We start from the raw sequence: 22563 nt of genomic DNA on the forward strand, positions 1-22563 counted from the left end.
AATTTAGGAGTTACAAACTCAAATTTGGATTCAATGATGAGACTATTTTATGATTTACTCTCTATTTCAATGTTATCCAGATAAAATTGGAGTCAGATTATTAACCTGATACACTGTGTATAGAAACGAATGTACAAAAAATACCCACAAAATTGTTATTCACATTCCAGTAACAATGCAGGTATTATTCAATTTCATTTTATTTAAATTTAAACTTGTGTACAAGAAAAAAATGCTGTTTTCAACTCCCTTTCCATCAGCATATTAAGAAAACAGAATCACTTGCCAAGGGATGTGCATTTCAGTGTAGTTTAGGTATTTTCATATATATATGTATATATATATATACACATATATATACACATATATATACATATATATATATATATATATATATATATATATATATCTTAGCAACAGTTACAATGTTTCAAAAACATACTGCCATCATCTCCACACACTGCCCCAACACCATCCTTCCTCATAAAATTACCAATGAAATGTGGGATCATCTATATTTATTCAACAATGTAGGACCTACAAATGTTTTCATGTGGAATCTAATTTACCATTGTAAAAACCCTGAGAAACAGGAATTTTACAAATGAGGACATTGAGACACAGAGAAATAAAGCCACTTGTTCAAGCTCACCCAGCTGAGAGGTGGCAGAGCAGGGTGTCAGACTGCAGTCCCTGCCTGCCAGGCCTGGCCATGACTAGTGACAGTGAACATGCTGGGTGGGGACAGGGGCAGCTCTGTGTGGCCTCTGGAGCATTAACAACCATTGTCACAGAGAGCCATTGCTAGCAATGTGTGAGACACACACTAACAATGTGTCCTTCCGGTATGCTGAGGCAGAATCACAGTGACAAGTTACACTCTGGAGTAGAAATTCCTTCAGAAGCAGGCCCTGCATCCTGCACATAGTAAGTGTACAATAAATAACAGTAGATATATTCTACTATCATCTTCACTATTGTGCTGTGTGTTAACTAATAAAAACACCCATGCTTGCCATCTTCTATAAAGACATTCCACAGCTTACCATGTAGTTTTTTTGGGGAAAAAACAAAGACAACTTACTGTTTTTCTGGTTGCACAACTGCAATCTTTCTCTTCTTTTGTGCTTTAAAATAGACAAAGAAGAAAAAAAAGAAAATCAGCTTTGTTAGCTAGATGGCAAAAGCATTTTTAAAAAATGACTTAGTGTAAAACTGTCAGTTTTAAAGTAACAATTTAAATATTGAAAAGTTATTTCATTCATGCCACAATTTTATCTCACTTTCTTCTAGTATAAAATAGGCTTGACTTATCAGAAATGAAGTCTAAATAGAATTTAGTACATTTAATCTTATCACTACACTGTCTATTTTATTTTAAAATGTGATTTTAATAAGAAAGAAAAAGAGCACACACATTATACCTCACGTGAACACACTTGGTAAGATAAATTGTTGCAAGCACAGATGATTTTTTTCTCACAGAAAGTGTGGTAAGTCAAATAATGTTATCGTAACAGCTACTCTCAAATTAGGATTACAAGCATGCCTTTAAACTAAAACATTTTATTATTGAAAGGAGGATTGACTTCTAGCAAATATGTCTGTCAAATATTAACATAAATCAGCCAATCATAATTTTTTGGATGAGAACACTTTCAGCTTATATTTATAACTGAGTAGAATCACCTTAACAAACAAGCCAGAGCTTCTGGCATCTATTAATTTTGGCACAGATAATCCTAAATCTTCCAACATAAGCATAAATTAATCCCAACAAAACTTCTAAAGCTGTCAGAGTTTGGTGGGTTTCGACTTAGACTTTGCCTCTTCAAAGCAAAATGTATGTATAAGAAATGAAATAAAGCTAGAAAAAATTGGAGAAGTAGACACTCAGAGTTCATCCATTCTTGACTTCATTTAGTATTCAGTTCCAGTTTTCTATGAAAAAGTACAAACTTTGTGATCTCTGAGGTGAAAAATGAGTACAGAATAACTTGTCTAACTCAGGCTTTTTGCTAGTAAGGGTGGGGGTGTCTGAACTGTGTCATATTTTGGTAAGGAGCCAAACACCACGGGCCTGGACGCAAAATGCAAAAACAAAGAGGAAACATTATGTTCACATTAACCCATATGTGATTTGGCTCCAGAAACACGTGAAGGAGAAAGGAAGAGGATACAGAACAGGACGTTCTGCCAGAGGCACAACTAAAACACAAGGGACTGGGCCACAAACCCAGGAAGGACCTGACTGTTGGCCATGCAGGCAGAGTGCCAAGAATGTGCATCAATTTAAGTGAGGAGAAAAGAAGAAAAAAAAAGAATGTCTTTGAGACAGAAATAATTGTCTTAAGCTCAAAATTTTAGAAGTATAATTAAGTGAGGGCAAGATGCTACTCCCATTGGATGAGACTCACTGAGCAGTACAGTCTCTGGGAGAGAAGAACCCCTGAAAATCTACCTCCGTCTACAATCTGAGCTACCTTCTTTATTTCACAGGGTCCCACCCTACTCGTGATAAATATCCAGCAGGAAGACTTCAGGTTCCCTTCAAAATCTACTGACGTTAGGAAATAAGAGTCCAACTGTGAGACAGCAATGTTCTGAGATTCTACTAAGTGTACCATACAGGACACTTACTTAGTACACATACAGTGTACATGCTGGTGCACTGCCAGAAAGCAGTAAAGCTAGCACATAAAGTACATAAAGAAACTATGAGAAATATATCATCTCTTTTATAAAAAATTAAAGCCCCATATCTTTAAGGACTCACAATTTTCAACAATATTTTTGATACACCTTAGGGCAGAGTAATGAATGCCAAGATTTGTTAGGTCTGAAGATTTTTAAACTGTACCATTTCATGATAATGACCTACAAAAACATATGTTAAAACACACTGTTGTATATATTGAAGTGTGTGTGCTGCTGGGTTGTTTAACTACTAATCGTGTTTTACTTTGGTATTTCTGCGATCAGAAGGATGTCATGGAAAGTACAGTTGAAATCTCACTGGTTGCTTAGTGTTAAGAATAGTTAAGTGTTTATATCTAGGTCAGTAAATGACTAGGACCAATGATGACCCTTTAGGGTAAACCTGATGAGAAAAAGTAGTCCTTTCTGAGGTATAACACAAACATATAGTATTTAGCTTAAACTTTTCTATCAAAACAATGAACTGCATATAAAACTGGGAAGATTCCAGATATTGAATCTGTGCCTTCAACTGTCTCATCACTGTGACTTAATTTGTCAGCCTGTGAAATGCTTCCAAATATTCATCTCACGCAGACACTTAAAGGACAAATGAGATAAAAGTCCTGGTGCTCTACGGAAAATCTAAAGCCTCTTTTTTTGATTTTCACAACTTGTCTACACTATCTTTACAAAACAGCCTATTCATTCCCCCCAATCCCAGATGTTACCCACCCGGGCTCCGGACCGGGCGATACTCACAGACTGTTTTGTGAGGTGTGGTCAGAGGGTAAGAATTCGCTTCACACCAGCCCACTGGGAAGATGTCCATGGATTCAACATCAACAATAAACTCTGGAGCAGGAGTCTGCAGACCTGCATTGGAAAGTCAAGGCGACAGGTACAAACAGGTTTTACCCACAAAGACACTGAGGAAGGAAGGAAAATACCTGAGATTGGATGTTAAACACAAAACCAACAGTAGTCTTAACAACAGCTACAAGGGCCTGAATTATAACACAGCAAGAGCAGAAGGGGTTCAAATAAAGGGAGGGTTTGGAAAAGAGAGGTCCTTCCCACTGAAAACGGGAGGAGGAAGTTCCCTCCTGGAAGAGGGAACAAGTCTCCTCCTTTCCTAAGAGTAGCTTTGAAACAAAAGACTGTGGCAAGACTGTGGCTGGACGTGCGGTGGGGCCACAGGGCACCCGTTTCACCCAACATCGAGGAAAGGTCAACCTTGAACTGAAGAAAGTGAAATCTCACAGTTAAAAGGAACTTGTGAGACTCTAACACCGGTGATGAGCAGTGAACATACACACCACAAAGTCTCTAGCGAACACGTGCCCGGATCAGTTTGATTGGGGTTATGTATTTTGAACTCAGTTTGTGGCCGGCAGACTTTCGCCATGTGTCACAGAAAAGTCATTGATGTAATATTGTCTTTTGAATGGGGTCTGCCTACCCATCACCTCCTGTTTCATAATCATACCTGTTTCATAATCATACTAATGCCCTGCGATAAATCAGCATCATAGCTGAGACTTGAAAAAGAGAAGAGATCTGGATAAAATATTAGCTAAAGTTTCCAGGAGCTCTGGCTACTGAGAGTATAAATTTGAAACCCAGCAAACCAGTGAAAGGAAGAAAATTCTGAACTGAATTTGAAGAAAACGACTGAATCAATAATTCTAAAAAAGAAAAAAAGAAAAACCAAAAAAAACCAAACAAACACTCGGAGGAAAGAAACTTTTGAACCAAGAAGCAAAAGATTCTTGGCACTGACTCACTGGCTCTTAATCTCGCTCTGCCTCGGTTTCTTTACTGAGAACCAAGATGAAAATAACACAGAAGAAGCCCTCACACATCCGTCATCACACGACGTGATGAAGTTGGAATCCTAACTTCCTAAGACTAAATACCAGCAAACACATAGTGGTCCGACCCTTCATAACTCTGGCGTTAGCTAGTTACATTGGCTCCCAACCTCTTTTTATCATCAAGGGGATGTTGTGAAAACGGAGCACGTTATTTGATAAACGTAGGTTCCCAATTTAGTGCTAAACCAATACAAAGTGTATAAAGTGGCCTGAACACTCTTCCAGCAGATTCCTACACACACGTGTTATCATCACCGTTGGTCACCTTGAACTTTTGTTCTCAAAGAAAGCAATTACTGGTTTATCAAGCCTTCCTTTTTTGCTTAATTCTCCTATAATTCAAAAGATGTATCAGCTAAACGAATGAAAGCAACTTTACAGGGATTATTTCTCAACATACCTAAACAAATAGAAATTGTTTCTGTATCATATGACTGAAGTGTGAAAATTAATAAACGGACACCTTATCTAAAACGGAGGCTACACCAACGCTCATGCACGTGACTCAATGTGCATTACTGACCCCAACCGGAAGAGACCCCAACAGGAAGAGCCGTACCTTGCATCTCTGACAGGACGTGACATTACTTCACTACCTCAACAGGAGAAAGATTCCTCCTCGCCCAGTAACAGCTCAGCCAATGGGAGACCGTCACTCAGCCAATGAGAAGTCACTATACTTTGAACTTTCAGTGGCCTCCAATGAATTCTTTGTTTACAACAGCCCCTCCCAAGCCCGTAAAACATTCTATCTCTCCTTTGTTTTTGGACTTCCCTGGGTCACTATTAGATCGCATGTCCTAAATTGCAAATCTTTGTTGTTCTCAAATAAACCCATTGTGCTGGAGAAATAGCTGGCTGTCTAATTGTTTAAGGTCAATACACCCAATAGGTAACCTATTTGTCAAAGAAATCAAATAAATAAGACATCCAAAACAAACAAAAGGTAAAGAAACTCTCCAAGTAACCTCAAATGTGGAGGTGATTTTTCTTGTCCTGAAAGGGCCCGTGATTCTCTAGAGAGTGCAGTAAAGAGGGCCATTGGGCTGTTCCCCCTTTTCACAGGGCATGTTCTATTTTCAAACTCACAAAAATAGCCTGTGTTTCTTAGCTGCTCAACAATTTTGCTAACAGGCTGAAGTCATCCACTAGATGTATCTATGTTTCCAGATTCATGTTTGGATACAAATAAGATTTTCAAGGTCAAAGTGGTACTTCAAAAAGAAGCTATAAAAGTGACCTTTATAGCTTATTCCTTCCTGAATTACAACTTTGTCTTCCAATGTTGGGCTAGTTCAAATATCACATCATATTAATGCTTTAATATATACGCTTCTGTAACAATGTATACATTAATATATTTCTGTCTTTACAGTACTTCAAAATTCTTCGATCATGCTTTCCACTCAGTTAAACAAATATTTATGAGCTACGATATGTCAGCTACCGTATACTCAAGAAGGTTAGAGTCCTGCCTTCCTTTTGCCCCCAAATCTAGCCAATTAAAATATGTATTAAACAAGAACTAATGGAAAAGTGGGTTATTTATCATCCAGGGAAGTTTTCCTGACCCTGAAACTTTTCCAATCCTCTTCTGAATAATGGGTGCCAATTCTTTATTTCCCTTCATCAACTTTATGAATCTAAATACATCTGGCAGGACTTAGTATAGTCTTTTAAAACATAACCGCATATTTTCTGAGATTAGAGACCCAGTAGCTTACAAAATAATCCATTAAAAATCTATGCAATGTTGGTTTCTTGATTATTCTACGGTTGCCCAAACTACAAAGCTAGATATTCCACTGTGGCCACTGCAATATTATCACTTCATAGAAAAATCTCTTATGAACAATACAAGAAAATGCTCAATCTCTTGAGTTTGTCTCAGCTGCCTCAAGTCAATATGGGTTCTACTTAATTCATTCTTATCCAGAACCTTCATCTCAAAAACTATCAGGAAGCCTAAATTTCCATCTATGGGGAAGAATTTAAATTATTGCACATCCATCGGATAGAATGTTCTGCCACTGTAAAAAAAGTATGAGAAGCCTCTTTATATACTTATATGTAAAGACATATATAGATTGTTAAATAAATACACAGTATCCAGCGGGGTACAGAACAGTGTGTATATATAGGGTGCTACCAACTGTTTAAAAGTGGGGGAAATAACATATATGTGGAAGGAAATACAAAATACCAATACAGCAGGTGTCTGCTGGAAAAGGAACTAAGTGGCTGTGGGCTGGGGGGACATGAGTAGGAGAGAGAATCTGACGAAAGATACTTTTACATATTGTTGGCCCTTGCAAATGAATTATCTATTTTACAATCACAACTCACTATCACCACAATAACAACACGACACAAGTTATTCAGAGAAGAATGGGGGAGTCTCACACGTGAATACGGTATTGCCACAGAGGTCAGATTAATTAACAAGGAACAAGTTGCCTTAAAAGGAAACAAAGCTAAACTATGAATCATGTCACTGCTAAGAGGAGAAAGACTTTCCATTCTCACAAAGCAAATGCACAAGTACATAACTTTGTAAGAATCACTTTGGAACCTTAAAAGTAGTTTTGCAATTTGCTGTAGGCCTGAGACTTTGTCCCCAGACCAGCAGATACCATCCATTTCCACAAAGTTCCACCTGCCCTTCTAATCGCAGAGACAGTATCACGGCTTAATGCAGCAGATGACTGGGGCACTGCAAGAGAATCAGTGACTTGTTCTATTCAGAAAGTCAGGATAAAGGAAAAAAAGGAGATGGCTTGTGATGATGCTGAAGTATCTTCTTAGAAACACAACCCTACCAAGCTCCTAATGTGACATAATTGCTCCATTCCCAGCAAGTTAAGGAAGAGAACACGCATGAGCTAGCATGGGGGTGGGGGACGAGAGGCAAGAGGGATGTGAGGGGAGAGGTCTGTAGAAGGTAAATGATTTTCACTGACTCCAGTAACAGAATCGGAACAATCCCTGCATCTCAGTTACAAGCAGGGATGAGAAAAATGGTGAGAGGTATTTAAGGAAACAAGTTAACCTTCTTCTGTACCCTCATTAAGAGTTAAAGGTCACCCCAAATTGTGATGGGCTCAGTGTGTGGTTCAAAGGTAAAGCACTAGAAGAATGAAAAGCTAGTTGATTATCGGTGAACAACCAAGACCTGGATGCTGGAAACCCCTCGGGCCATCTGTCAGGCTTCTTCCTTTCCATCTGCAGGTGGCTGCCTAGGAATAAGATTTTAGAGTATCCCCTTGTCAACTCTGGAGCTAAATTCCGATGGAATAAAGACAGGAGCAAAACTATGGATGGCAAGATCAAGACATGACAGAAAACAGACAATCTAAAGGAAAACCACAGAAATGCCATTAAATGTGTATGTGGAGAGGTAGAGAGATACACTCACAGAACTGCAAATACTTACAGCACTTAGTATAAGTCAGACACTTTTCCAAGTGTTTAATCCTCACCACAACCCTAAGAGGTAAGGACTGTTTTCATCCCTATTTTATAGATGAGTAAACTGAGGCACAGAGAAAAGATCAAACAGCCAGCAAGTGGAAGATCCAGGATTCGAACCTAAGCAGTCTAGCTCCAGAGCCTTAGAAAGTTTTTGAAGCAGGCAGTTTTCTCTCTGTCTCATTTCTGTTTCTGGTCTGTCTAGCATCTGTCTCATTTCCCCTAGGGTCCCCTATCCCTTGTGCAGAATTCCATAAAGAGGCAGCCACTGCCTCCTACCACAGAAGGGGGAGGAGCCAGATTACCCTACCTGCAAGCAGATGTTGTCAGGCTCAGGCCTCTTGAATGAGAACGTGCTTTGCTTTGGTTCCTGCTGCAAAGCCTTCCGGAGCCTCCTGTCAGAAAGCCTCCCCCCAAATGCCCATTTTGTATAAGACAGTCAGCGCCCGCTCTGTTGCTGCCCACCAAGAAGCTGTCTGACCCCGCATGGGCTTTTGGGACAAAACATATCGGGGAGTATGAAAGACCTGTTCCACGGAGAGCTCTCACAGGGGCCCCACCTGCTCTAACTCTGCAGGAAATGCTGCTCCCATGTGATCGGTCGAAGCAGCTTCTCCAAAAATGGTCTTGTGCAGGCCATACCTCTTTTTAAAGGTTTTTAAAACCGCCCACACCGGCTTGAAATGTAATTATTTTCATGTTTGCAGTTTCCTTTGTTTCATTTTTGTAAGTGTCTGTGAAATGCTTATCCACCACCTGAGTTTTTCACAAATTCCGGGAAGGCTTAAGGGGCTGTTTTCTGCACCTGATCTGCTAAACCTAAGACACTGCTTGACACAGGTTTCTTTGAACCATGCCACACTTGGCCCATTGGATTGCCTGGAGTCCTTTAGACACCCGAGTACATGGGGAGGGTGAGTTTAAAAAAAAAGATCCCCAGGCCCCGCCCTAGGGGTGCCCTAGGTCTGTGGTAGTCCTAGGAAAATGCATCTTAGTAGGCAAGGCCTACTAAGGCCTACTAATTATGATGTGGAAGATAGTTCCCTAGAACTGAACCGAGCCTACGAGAAAACTGACCAAGGAGTTTTTTCATCGTCGCTTACAAGTATAAAATACCTCAGCGTTGCCAAATTCGGTTCGCAGAACAGCAGTTCCTAAGGGGCTGCTGTGTCCTAAATTGCTTTCTGGTTCATGAATACAGATTTTATTTCCTCCTCAAGTCTATCCAGCAAGCACTGCGTGGGCAAAGCGTACATGAGCTCGTGTACAAACACCATGCTACGTGATAGGCAAAGGCGGGAAGCACAGCCCTGTGTAATGGCCCCAGTGCCAATGTCCACATCAGGATGTGTACAGACATGCTAAGTCGGGTACGGGGACATGCAGGAAGGTTAAGTTGAAATGAAGTTTTGCTCATCACCACCTCCGCTTCCTGGGCCCCTCCTACTACTGCATGCCAAACACAACTCTGAGTCCTTTACAGACATGAATCTCCTCAGTCCATCTCCACAACCATCCTACAAGGTAGAATCCGTTATTATATAATTTTATAGAGCTGTACAAATAATACGGAATATGTCTTTACTTTGTCAGAAATGCAAGCCAGCTGTTTGAATGTGAGGAGGAAAGGAATGATGGTATTTTGCAAAGCCAATGCTTAGCGCCCCGTGGACACGGTAGAGAAGCAGTTAGGAGACTCCTGCAATCCTAAGAGTAAGGAATGAGGTCCTGGTGTGGCAGTGAGAAGAGACAGGCAGAGATGAAGAAGGGGCCCCGAGGCCCTGACCTGACTCCCTAGTCATGGGGTCAGTGGGGGAACAAACAGACAAGAATTATCCTCGAGTTCCTTTCTAACTTGGATGACTTGGCGCTTTCTAACTGAGGTAAAGTAACAGTGCCATTAGGTCAGGTGGGAAACTCGAGGAGAAGAGCAAATGCAGGGGCCACAACAGTGACGTCTGGTTGGGAAATTATGTCCACACGCAGTGCTTTGCGGGTAGATGAAAATGGGAGTTCTGAATGTGTTTCCTGTGAGTGGTGGGTATCTAGATTTGTCAACACAAAATTGGTATTTGAAGTCACAGAGAAAGATGAGATTATACGGGCCCTAGGGAAGAAAAGGACTTTGAAGAATTCTGACCTTTACATGTGAGGAAAGCAGAACAAAGATGAAGCAGAGAACACTCATCTAAGGAAAAGCCACTGGGGAAGAGAAACCTGCCCAGCCAGTATTCTGGAAAAGACAGAGGGGAGACTTTGAAGGAGGGCTCAATGTAGGTCAAATGCTGCAGAGAGGAAATGGGACGGAACCAACCCAGAGATAGAGAATTGTAAACAACTGTAGAGAAACTTACAGAAAAAGAAAACATCCTCAGTAAAAAACAAAATCCAACCAACCAAAGCAAGAGATGGAGAATGGCTATTAACCTTCTTAAGGAGAGAAAGAGAACACTGAACATGAGGGGAAAATGGAGACAGAGAAGGGAATTACTAAGTAATGGAAAGGGTATGCTACCTGTCCTATCAGGGGTATCCGTCATTACAGCATATGTGTGTGTTTACCCACTGCTGACCCCAATGTACGAGGGAGCTAACAAGGCATGTCTTATATTGTTACTTAATTTTTTAAATGATACTTATTGTTTATCAGCTCCCTTGATGAAAAGAATAAGCCTCCATCATTTCATTTGTAATCTAAGATCTTGTGTATTCTGTTTTCCACAAAGCCAATTTTTCTTTTATAATTAAGTAGAAAGGTGGAATGCTGTTTATGACTAACTGGCTCTCAGCACCCTTTCCCAGTCCTCTCCGTCTGCAGGATAGAGATCTGAAAAAATTAAACTCCCAAACTCCTTTGCACAACAGAGTACTGGGTTCAAAATAGGTTCCACTAATGGTATCTACTCTTGGGAGCTTTAAAGGATAAACTAAGGCAGAGGCGAGCTTCCTGGTGGTGTTACTGCTGGCAAACAAGGTCACGGAGACTGTTATCAGCTGGACTTGGTACGTCCATTTCTATTGATGAGCTTCAAGGGTCTCTCGAGTTCCAGTGCTTCCTCACAAGCTTTGTAGTTGTGAGAGGGGCTGGAGCCAGTGGTGGGCCAGTGATCGAAGCTTCTTGTCCATGGCAGTCAAAGTGGCCTTACAATGAGGAGGCCGGGGGTGGCCTTATGACCTCTGTCCTTTAGCCCTTCAGTGATGTCACTATAGGCACTTGTTTCCTGTTATAATCCTTTCCTGCTTGAAATACCTACCGTGCTTTCTGGACTGCTACTGGGGCAGAAATGGGTGCTACCTCTAGTTTCTAAGTTCTTTGGACCCTAAAAAACTCATCTTCAATAATAAATGCTGAAACTTATAGCCTGGCGTTGAGCTACTTATCAGAGTACATTGCATTTTGCTGCCCCCACATTCCAAGAAAATCAGAGTTCTGAGACTTGACAAGTCGAAAGTGAGGGGCTCACTTTCGACTTGATTTGAGCATCTAGAACAGTGTTGTACGAAACAAAAGGGTCGAGAGGTTCTGTGTCCAAAATAGGAATCACTAGCCTCAGGTGACAATCGAGCACTTGCCTAAAGAGAGTGCAAGTGAGGAACTGTAATTATAACTTAATTTTAATTGATTTAAAATGAAATAGCCACATATGGCTAGAAGCCACACACTGGACCGCACATGAATTCCAAAGAGGTCCATCCAAGAATTGCTTTGAAAGAGCCCGTGTATCGTCTGAAATTGCATCAAAAATTGTATACGTGTACAAATGCATTTTTCTGAGTGTCCACAGCTTTCATCAGAATCCCAAAGTGGTCTGGCCTACCACAAAAGTAAAAAATTGTTCTGTGACTGGGGACCATGCTAGCCGTGCCAGCATTTCTCAGTTCTAATAAGATCACCTGGTCCAAAGTAGATTTAATTTTCCAGGAATCTGGTACAGGAAAGAGCTAGGCCCTCTATCAAAACACTTTTGCATGCCAGCACTGGTTTTGGCCTTCATCCTTATGCCTCACATGGAATTAATTTTTGCCACCAGGGGCTCAGGCACTAAAATCCATTAACCATACTTAGTATGTTATCTCATTCATTCACTTACTCATTTATTCATTCATCAAATATTTGAGAGTCTACAAATGTACAGAAGACAAGGAAGGCAGGAAGCCAGCCAGTGCAGGCTCCTGGACCCAAGACAGAGTGGAGCGGAGGCTGAACTGAGAAAAGATTGGTTGAAAATCTAAGATGCAGTTAGATCTCTAAATCCCCTACCATTTCTGCACAGCCAGGTGACGCCTCCACCCACGCCGATGGCTGCAGGTTTACCCTCTAGAAAAGATTAATCAGAACAACTTAGAGTGGACAACACCAGGCGACATCTGAGAATAGGGAAAAGACAAAAGCACAAAACAGGATTATGTGAAAGTCCAAGCACTAGAAGTAAAAGGCACACACCCTTCCACCATCACTCCCAACCACACAGCTGTAGCTGGGTTAAGGCACTACTAGTCACAAGTAAAGAGGGCAAGAAGATGGTCCCTGTAAGCCTGGCCCAGACAGGGAAGTGTCCTGCAACGCACTGTGCTACGTTCTGAACTTAAAGGACGCCTGAAATGTAAAGCGAGTGGAGAAAAGGAAACCAGCAGAGGACCGTGTGCCAAGCCTGTCTCACTGCAGCCATGAAGCTGAGAGAAAGTCACACACTGCCACCGGACAATTCCAAAGTGTATGCATTTCTTAGGGCAAAAGAAGAGCTCATACCCTTCCTTGAATTATTACTGCAGCTTGTGTTTAAATACCTACTCTGAAATTCTACAAAAGGCACAGACATGGCTCATGATGGCTGTCACCTGTGGAAACCAGACCCTGCATGTTCTGTGCTTGTAGATATGGAATGTGAAGTTCACAGGCAAAGGATGCAATTCCCAGACTCTAAAAAGCTGCTGTCCAAAGCTATACCCAGCACAGATCCACAGACTGAAATTTACACAGTATGTTCAACAAAATGGAACTGGGTAACACCGGGTAACAAACCCTATGAGGTCGTCCTTCCCTCCCCACATTCCGAGGGCAAAAACATTCACCAAGAATACCAAAATGTCTGTTTTCATTCACAACAGCTCCCAATTTCCAAACCATGTTTTGGTCCTCACATTCTAAAGATCTCTACAAAAATTACTGCAGTGGCCACGACTAAAAGAGCTAAATCACTTAGCAGAAATGAAGCCTGCTAGACATCGTAACTTTTGTAACAGGAAAGGAATATCTGCCTCAGCTAAAAGGCTAAAAAATTTCATATTTAGGAATATGGAGCATATCCCATCTCTTCTGAATAGGCAAAATAATATTAATAAGAATGGGTATGAAAAGAAACCAAGGAACGCGATGCAAAGATGCAAATGTGCTATGAGGGTGAATGGAACATCCAGCCCCCATTTGTCCCATAAGAAAATGATCTGAAATGAGTGGGAGGTGACTAGCATTGTGAGAATGCAGACAGACGTACCAGCGTGTGTGGGTGCAAAGCTACAGGTATTAAAACTGAAGGCAATTTATATTCAATAATGGCCGTAACTGTAGATACGATTACGTAAGCAGAATATTTCCATACGAGAAAGCTTTAGTATGAGGAAGCTTTGTCCTTTCCAAAACACAAAGCCTCATCATCGCTCACTATCAGCGGCTGGTGAGAGCTTGACATTCTTTCCAAATATGCACCTAAAATACTACTACACCAAACTCATTATTTTTTCATTGCTCCCCCTTCAATACCAGCTCCTTTATGGACACTTAAAGAACTATCTGACTTCAAGAGAAGTTAGAAATATTAAATAAACACGATTATTTTAATGACCTAAAAGTGGTCGATTAGCCATGTGTTGAAAATAATTCAAAGCAATTTAGTGCACAAAAATAATTAATAAATTGTTATGAAGTACTTTATAAATTTGAAGTGTCAAATAAATGGTCTATAATCAGCATCAGCGTCATCATAAAAATGCTTTGACAGTCACAAAGTGACCATAGTGAATCTGTAACAGTTTGTCCTCAGGATGGAAGAAAGAAAATTCTATACACATAAAACTGAAATAATGAGACATAAGTGCCAGTAAGCTTGCTGTCACCTCAAAAGGTAAATGTTTAGTAAGGGCCAAAAACAAAACAAAATCCAAGCCAAGTTCAAGGAAACTGAATGGAAATTTATTTTATTTGATGAGACAAATGCAGAATTTTGAGCAATAATTCCAGGTGGATAATATTCAACAGATGGTTGAAATTTTTTTCTGTAAATACATAAGGTCTGGAAAAATGGCCAGTTTACTTTCTGATCTGCTTCCTGGTGCTAACTAATTTTCATTACTACAGGATGACGGCACTCTGGAGAATAAAAAAAAGAGCTGCAAAGAACTGACTTACATTTCTGTGCTATCGAAACCAGAAATTTATATCCAAAGAAAAACAGTAACAAGGAGAAAAGACTGTCGAAAATGTCAAATATACACTAAATATTGCTCATCATTCTTTTTAAGAATTGGGAAGCTGTGGGGTCTGCTGAATTAAGCAGCAAAGAAGACATCAAGAGCAATGAAGTTGAACCCCAGGCGTATCTTAATGACTTAGTTGGTTTCTCCATCTGTAAAACTCGGGACACCCTTCCTGCTGTCTGTGTTAGGTAATTAAGAGCTGTGAAGCACTCTGGAAGTACAAACTGCTAAATAAATTAGGACTGCCAAAGAATTTTCACCATAATGTGCTAATAAATAATCATGACGAAACGTGGGCTTTGAACTTCACCATTCTTGTTTTCAAATTAATAATGCAAACCAGACTCCGATCTCGTAGTCTGGCGTGGCATAATGTTAGGTGGCAAATCCAAGTGAGGGATCCGAAATCACAGAAGGGATCCTGTTTTTCCAAGAGCAGTTGACCCAACTTTACATGTTGTAATGCAAATAAGGTCACGTTCTTATTCCTGTAGTCCCAGAAATATCACCGTTATACCTGTGTCTTTCTGCACTTTGGTTAATTCCAACTGGAGTCCATTCTACTTGAAAATCCACTAAGCAATCAACTTTTTGAGAACTTCCTCTTATGTCAAATTGGAATTCCTAAACCATAGCAATGTTCTAACCTATTTTCTGGGAATTCACGACAGTTACAACATTTAGCTAAAGTCACTGCTCTCTCCACTTCCCACACTCTTAGACCATAACATTGATAAGATGGTAGGTCTATCGAAAAACTTTGAATGCTTTTCAGATTTACTGACTGAGAAAATAAGGATGAAGATATTAGCAGCAATTCTATGACCTTCCAAACTTCTATTCCAATAACAGTATGAGCACGTTTTAAGATTTGAAATGTGGACCCGGAAAGCTGACATTATTTTATTATTCACATCTAGGTCTTAATGTTTTCCCACATACATTTGAAAAATAACTACTGAAAAACAAACAAGCAAACAAACAAAAAAATCCAAAGAATTTTAAAACACAGAAAGATGGGAAAACTTTAGAAAATAAATTCATTTTCATTCTCTCTCACTGAAAATATAACATCTAGAAAATATAGTCTTCTATCTAAATCCACAATCTGATCAAGGTTCTGCTTACAGAGTACGTTGTTCTGTGAATTCTCTGTACAGGTATAAATAAAATATAGTTATAATGAACAGTTCAAACACCATCAAACAAACAAGCCTACATATATCCTGTTTTTATAATACATTTGGGGAGAAAGTCCTCTCCAGTTACTATTTTAAGGAAAAATTAAACATCTACAAAAGAAACCAAAGTAAAGGATATTATTCACATTAAAATGCAAATATATAATTCCATCCTCATAATAACCAAGACCTCAAACACCAGTTTTAGTGACTCATATTAATTGAATTGTGACATTAGCTTTTATAATCATTGATGTCAAAAGACCACGGTGTTCCAAACATAATTATCACACCAGCATCTCATTTCATGAAATTATTAGTTAAGAGGAGAAAGCCTCTGAAGGAATTTGTATTTGATTAGTTTCACTCATTTAAGAACACTGAATAATTTAAGATCTGTTTAAATAAAAGGGACACAAAAGGGGCACTTCTGAGAAGTGCTGGAGTCTTCTGTACCTCGCCCTTTCTGGAAGGACCCTACATTCTCCAGAATGATTACTAACTGTGCGTACCTTCCAGATGAAGCCACATCAGCCTCCCCTTCACACTGACGACAGAGGCCACGCAAAGTTCTCCTGGATTCCTGGGGTTCACGGCTTCAAGTTTCATGTTCTTTGTGAAACCCCGACTGAATGATGTCTGAAAGAGAGAACTGACACTGAGCCAGCAGGTATCACAGCAAGCCAGCATGCAGCAACAGGGCCAGTTAGCTGGCGAAGCAGAAATGAGCACACACTTTAGCACACAGGCACGCACACAGACCTTATTTAGAAGAACAGGCTTGTTCACAGGTTTGTCTTTCCCGCCACCCAAGAGGAAAACCACCATGCCTGCTTCATTTGTGTCCCAGAAATTAGAACTCTGCTTGGCACACAGCAGGTGACTAGTAATATATGTTGAGTGAGAGAATGAATACGTTCATTCTCTCTTCCTTACTCCTACAGAATCACTGAGATCATTTCTTCTACTTCCCCATTTTCCTCACTAACATCAGACCTGAGCATATTTGAGCAGTCTTCACCTGGCATCTTCCTGCAGCCTGAAGAACGTCCTTTACCATTTCTTTCAGTGCAGGTGTGCTAGTGATGAATTCCCAGAGTTTTCTTTTATCTGAGATTGTCTTTTTTTTTTTGCCTTTGTGCTTTTTGCTTCTTTATTTTTATTTATTTTCTAAATTCACCTTTTACAAATGTACATGTAGGAAAATTCACTCTTCTTAGAGCACAGTTTTATGAGGGTAGGGGACAATCGCATGGCTACAATCACAATCCAGACACAGAACAGTTCCCTCTCCTCCAAAACACCGTTGTATCGTCCATTCGGTAATCACTTTCTTCCAAAACACTGACCTATTTTCTGTTCCTCTAATGCCGCCTTTTCCATAAAGTCATATAAATGCACTCTGTAGCCTTCTGAGTCTGTCTTCTTTCACTAAGCAAATGGTTTTGAGAGTCTTCAATACTACTGCACTAATCAGTAGTTCATCTATTAACTGCTGAGTCATTTATGTAGATGTACCAGTCGATCCATCCACTTACCAGCTGACGCACATCTGAGTTGTTTCCAATTTGGGGCAATTGTGAATAAAGCCTCTATAGACTATAGACATTCAAGCACAAGTTTGTGTGTGAACATAAGTGTATGAGTCAGCTCCAGTTGCCATAACAAAATACCACAGGCCAGATGGCTTAAACAACAGAATTTCATTGTCTCAGTGTTCTGGAGGCTGGAAGTCTGAGATCAGGGTGTCAGCAGTGTCAGTCCTTCTGAGGCCACTTTCCTTGGCTTGCAGACAGCCAGATGTTCTCTTTGTGTCACCGCATGTTCGTTTCTCCATGCACGTGGTCTGTATTTTAATCTACTCTTCGTAAGAGGACACCAGTCAAATTGGATTAAGTCCCATTCATATGACCTCGTTTTACCTTAAACACCTCTTTAAAGACTCTAACTCCAAATACAGTCACATTCTGAGGTCCTGGGGGTTAGGATTTCAAATATGGATTTTGGAGAGACATGATTCTATAACATTGTTTTCATTTGTTTAGAAATAGGATTGTTGGACCATATCGTAAATGTATGTTTCTTAAAAACAAAACAATAAAAAATAAAAACCTGCCAAATTATTTTCCAATATACTGTTTTGCCTCCCCAACAGCAGTTTGTGGAGTTCCAGTTGCAAACATACTCACCCACATATGATATTCCCAATTTTTCAAATTTTAACTATTCTATCAGGTAAGTCTAATGGTATATCTCATTGCGGTTTTAACTTGCATTTTCCCTATGACTAATGATGTTGAGCATATTCTCACATGTTCCTTTGTCATTAATATATGTATCTCCTTTGGTGAAGTGCCTGTTTTTAATCTTCATTCTTGAAGTATATTTTTATTGGATATAAAATTATAATGTTCTGGTTTTTTTTTTCTTTTGGCACTCTAAAGAAGTTGGTTCAGTGTCTTTTGCCCTCCGTTCTTCCTGATGAGAAGTTTGCCATTATTCGAATTGTTGTTCCGTTATTTGGAATGCATTGTTTTTTTCTGGATGCTTTCAGGATTTTTCTCTTTATGTTTGGTTATCAACAATTTCACTATGGTGGGTTTCTTCATACGTATGCTCCTTGGGGTTCACTGAGATTCCTGAATCTGCAAATTTAGATCGTTCAGCTACTTTGGTAAATTTGGGGCCATTACTTTTTTTTCTTCCAGTCTCTGTGGCCACTTCTTCTGGGTCTTCAATTACACATGATATTGCCCCTCAGATTCCTGAAATTCTCTTCATCTTTTGCCCCAAACTCCTGCCAATCTTTTTTTCCCTCTCTGTTCTTCAGACAGGATAATTTCTAGCTTCAAGGTCATGTACTCTTTCCTCTGTCATCTCTATTCTGCCAATAAGCCTTTCCAATGAATTTTCTTATTTCAAATATTGTATATTTCAGTTTTTAGAATTTCTCTTTTTTATACTTTCTGTTTCTGTTCTGGCGCTTCCTATCTTTTCATTTATTACGAGAATACTTTCTTTTACATCAATGCTTCTCAAACTTTAGGGTATACAAAAATCACCTAGAGAGCCTTTTAAAAACACATACTGCTGGGCCTCACCTCAAAGTGTGTGATTCAGTTGATTTGAGGTGAGGCCAGAGAATATGTACTTCTGACAAGTTCCCAGGTAATGCTGAAGCTGCTGGCCTAAGGCACACACTTGGGAACCAGTGTTTTTCACCACTGAGCTTAGTTATAACAGCAGCTTTAAAATACTTGTCTGCTAATACAAACATCTGGGTCATGTTGGGTTTGGTCTCTGCTGATTATCTTTTCCACTGAAAATGAGTCCGATTTTCCTATTTCTTCATGTATTGAGCAACTCTGGATCGAAATCTGGATGTTTTAAATGTTTTGTCATAGAAACCCTGGGTTATGTTATATTTCTCCCCTGTTTTAGCAAGCAATGAAATATACTTGAACTATGCACTCTGTCTCTTGAGAAGCAGCTCAAATCTCAGTTCAGTTCTTTCATGCTTAGATGTTAGGCTGCTTGGAGTTTGCCTGGCAAACACATGGTTCAGGGATCAGCCAAAGATTCGGCAGAGTTTATACAGAATTTGTGGTTCCTCTTTCTGGCTCTCCCCCATCTGTGACTTCCCTCACTTTCCCATAGCTGTGGTTGCCCAAATTCTGTCGTCAGGTTCATCAGACCAGAATGATTATAAATTTTATATCACCGTTTTAATCATCCCCTATGTTGTCAACTGTGGCTGACCTCAGACCACAAGTCTGAAAATATTGGGATGACCATCCCAAGCTCTTCCTTTCTTCTAAACATCTGTTCCCCTCCAGAATCTACCTACTTTTGTTCATTCTGAACATCCCTCATGTAGTTGTTTTTTATTCTGCCCAGAGTTTATAGTTGCTATCTGCGGGAGGATCAATTCAGTATGAGCTTAGCCAATACTGGAAGCAAAACTCCTTTCTAAAGAAATATAAATAATATAAAATTTTCCAAAATCACCTACTACTATAAATTTTAACCAGACATTTCAATACTGTATAAATATATCTACTTTGAAATATATAAACTGAAATAAACAAGTTCCTGTAAGTAAGATTATATCTCTATGTGACTCATGGAAGGAAACCAAGGTAATTCACATTTACCTGTCTTTTTATACACATTAAGTTGAAATGAAAGTGTATCTCTATATAAACAGAATAAAATTATCCAATGTATGTTAAGTAACCAATTTGTTCCTTTCCTTTATGTTCCTTCGGAAATAGAAATCAAAGCTATTCTAGATGGGCTATTTTCCTGCAAGTCTTCCTAATTTATCCGTGCACATTATGTATTGAGCTTCTTTCTGATAATACAACTTGATAGGCTGCCTGAAAAGCCTCTAAGTAAGTTAAAATGCATTTTATCCTACTTGATAAGGGAAAGCTACAACCACATAACCTATTTTAGTTTCAACTCACTGCTTGAGGGTAATTTATAAAGGATCAATGGCAAAATGGTTACCTGTGGGTTTATTTTACTAAGCATTTGGCTGTGTCAATCCATTTCAGAACTGCCTCTAATTGTTAAACATCCGCAGGGAAATGTCTTCCATTAAATGCACTTCCACACTACCCACTCCTCTGGTACACACGAGATGTGTGATTAAAAAAATGAATTTATAATAAGCATTCCATTCAAGAGCACATGTAACAAGCTACCAAAACTCAGTGAAGTATCAGGAATGCAATGCATCCACCGACAGGCAGATAACAACCCTGTGCATTAAATAAACGGAGAGGCAAAAACAAAGAAGGGCATATTTGTAACACGTGCATTCCTAATGAGTATGCCAGAACATTTACTAACACAGATTGAATGTGGGGAGCAAAATCCGGAAAGCTCAGAGGCCATCTGGGGATGTGGCTACATGCGTCACTATTAAAATCCTTTTGAACAACAACTGGTTGAATGGGAGTAGAAGACAGATCAAAAGAAGCACTGGTAGAACTATGTTGTCACAGAAGAGACAACTCCTTAAATACAGAACTGGGAGGATTTCCTTCCCAAAGCTAAAGAATCAGGGAAGGATATCTTTTTCTCTTGTCAAGTAGAAAGCACAAAGTCAAAGGGGTTTGATGATGCGTTGAGGTGTCTTCATGATTCTAAATGAATGGCAGGAAGGCTCGTAGGTTCTGTCACAAGTGACATCAACATGGCAAAACGCCTAATAAGATTGCACTGCACTTCGTAGGTCTCAAGTGCTAACTAGCAGCTAGCCTCACGGTGGCATGGTTACACCGCTGTCCCTTCGTACCACCTAAATACTCAGCATACAGTTCTTTCAAAGCAATAGAAGAACGACCTTTGTGCAAAGGCAATGACACCCAAGTAGAACGTTCATTTAATCATTTATGGACCCCTGATTTCCAACTCTGCCAACTGATGTGTTGACCCAGTAACAAACCTACTTAATTCTCCAAAATCCGTTTCTGACTTCTATTCAGTGTTGAGCTTCTCTCTATGAGGCCAACCCTTTCTGCCTCTCAGTTCTCATATCCTGTGACCCTGTAGCACAGATGATGGGTGAATGGCAGTGAGTCAGCAGCAGTGGGAGCACATAGCTAGAAAACAAGTCTTGGATTTGGGAGTACGTTGCACCATCACACGTGCAGTCCCCAGTGGGAGAACCGCGTCTTTTTTCCTACCATAAGGAATTAACATTCAACACTAAATACTCATACATGTTCAACATATTGGGCTCTACATTTATGCCTCATTCTTTAAAAGGAGACAATAATCTATGTCCCTTTTCACCGTTTCTAGGGTTGATGAAGTTTAAGTGAATAATTCATAAACTACTTGATATAACCAACTCCTATAACTAAGCATGAGCACACCTGTATGAACACACACACACACACACACACACACACACACACACACACACACACACACACACAGAGTTTTCTGTGTCATAGAAATCCTATTACTGTGCCAGTAAGCCCAATTTGGAAAAGGTAGGGGCTTAGAGGAAGCAAAGGACAAAATTGTTGGACTAGCATCCTACTAAAATAATCCAAGGCAAAAATTTATGATCATATTTTAAGAATATTTCTCAGGAGCAGAGAACCTCTGATCAATGGCCTATCAATATTATACTCCATAGCGAGTGCACAGCTCATGGTAGCACAGGTGACTAGCTGTTCACCAAAGTTTGTCCTCCTTCTTCCATGGTATGGAATCGTGGCTGGGAACAGTAGCTCTGCCAGGGCAGATCTTAGCCTCGCTTACAGCCTGGTGCAGCCAGGTGACTGGTTCTCACAATGGAAGGTGAGTGGAATGCGTCAGTATCAGCTATAGTGCTTAGAACGAGGGTTGTCTTCTGGATCTCTTTCCTGTCTACTCACCAGATTCAGATAATGAAACCAAAACAGATGTAGCCGAAGTCTCACCACAATGAGAACCACCCACTCACAGGAACACCCTGGACCCTTGCCGAAGTGACAGATCAACTTATAACATGTCGAGCCACTATACATTCAGTCGCCAATTTATGACTACAGTCCCACATCACCCTGATATCCAGGCTGAAAGGAGGCCTTTCCAAAAACGACAAACGTTTTAGGATCCCATGGTGAACGGCAACATTCTAATCTTGCTCAATAAACAGAAAGCAATCGATAAAACTTATGGTGAGCAACATCCATGATACAAGAAGTAGCAAGAAACAAACATCTTACATTTTTGAAGCAGAAAGGAGGCGCTTCTTCTGTTCCGTGCTGCTTGTGATAATCTGCCCAGTCAAAGTCCTGGCCAGAGTAACCTGTGCATGACAAGACACGAAAAACAGCATTAATCAAGCTACATCTCAGACA

At 40.0% G+C, this 22563-nt stretch overlaps 1 protein-coding gene across 4 annotated transcripts in view; it reads right to left on the bottom strand.

Moving 5' to 3' along the window:
- The window catches only part of SFMBT2 (Scm like with four mbt domains 2), a 198284-nt gene that overhangs the window by 37499 nt on the left and 138222 nt on the right, over positions 1–22563 (bottom strand). For all 4 annotated transcript variants that reach the window (XM_033100786.1, XM_033100785.1, XM_033100787.1 and 1 more), the window contains exons 10-13: positions 22429–22511; positions 16210–16336; positions 3460–3573; positions 1085–1127 (exon numbers count right to left, since the gene is read on the bottom strand). In XM_033100786.1, coding sequence (XP_032956677.1) covers positions 1085–1127; positions 3460–3573; positions 16210–16336; positions 22429–22511 — 367 coding nt within the window. The remainder of the gene's footprint in view (positions 1–1084; positions 1128–3459; positions 3574–16209; positions 16337–22428; positions 22512–22563) is intronic.

This window comes from Rhinolophus ferrumequinum (genome assembly GCF_004115265.2).
Source record: "Rhinolophus ferrumequinum isolate MPI-CBG mRhiFer1 chromosome 5 unlocalized genomic scaffold, mRhiFer1_v1.p scaffold_110_arrow_ctg1, whole genome shotgun sequence".
NCBI lineage: Eukaryota > Metazoa > Chordata > Mammalia > Chiroptera > Rhinolophidae > Rhinolophus > Rhinolophus ferrumequinum.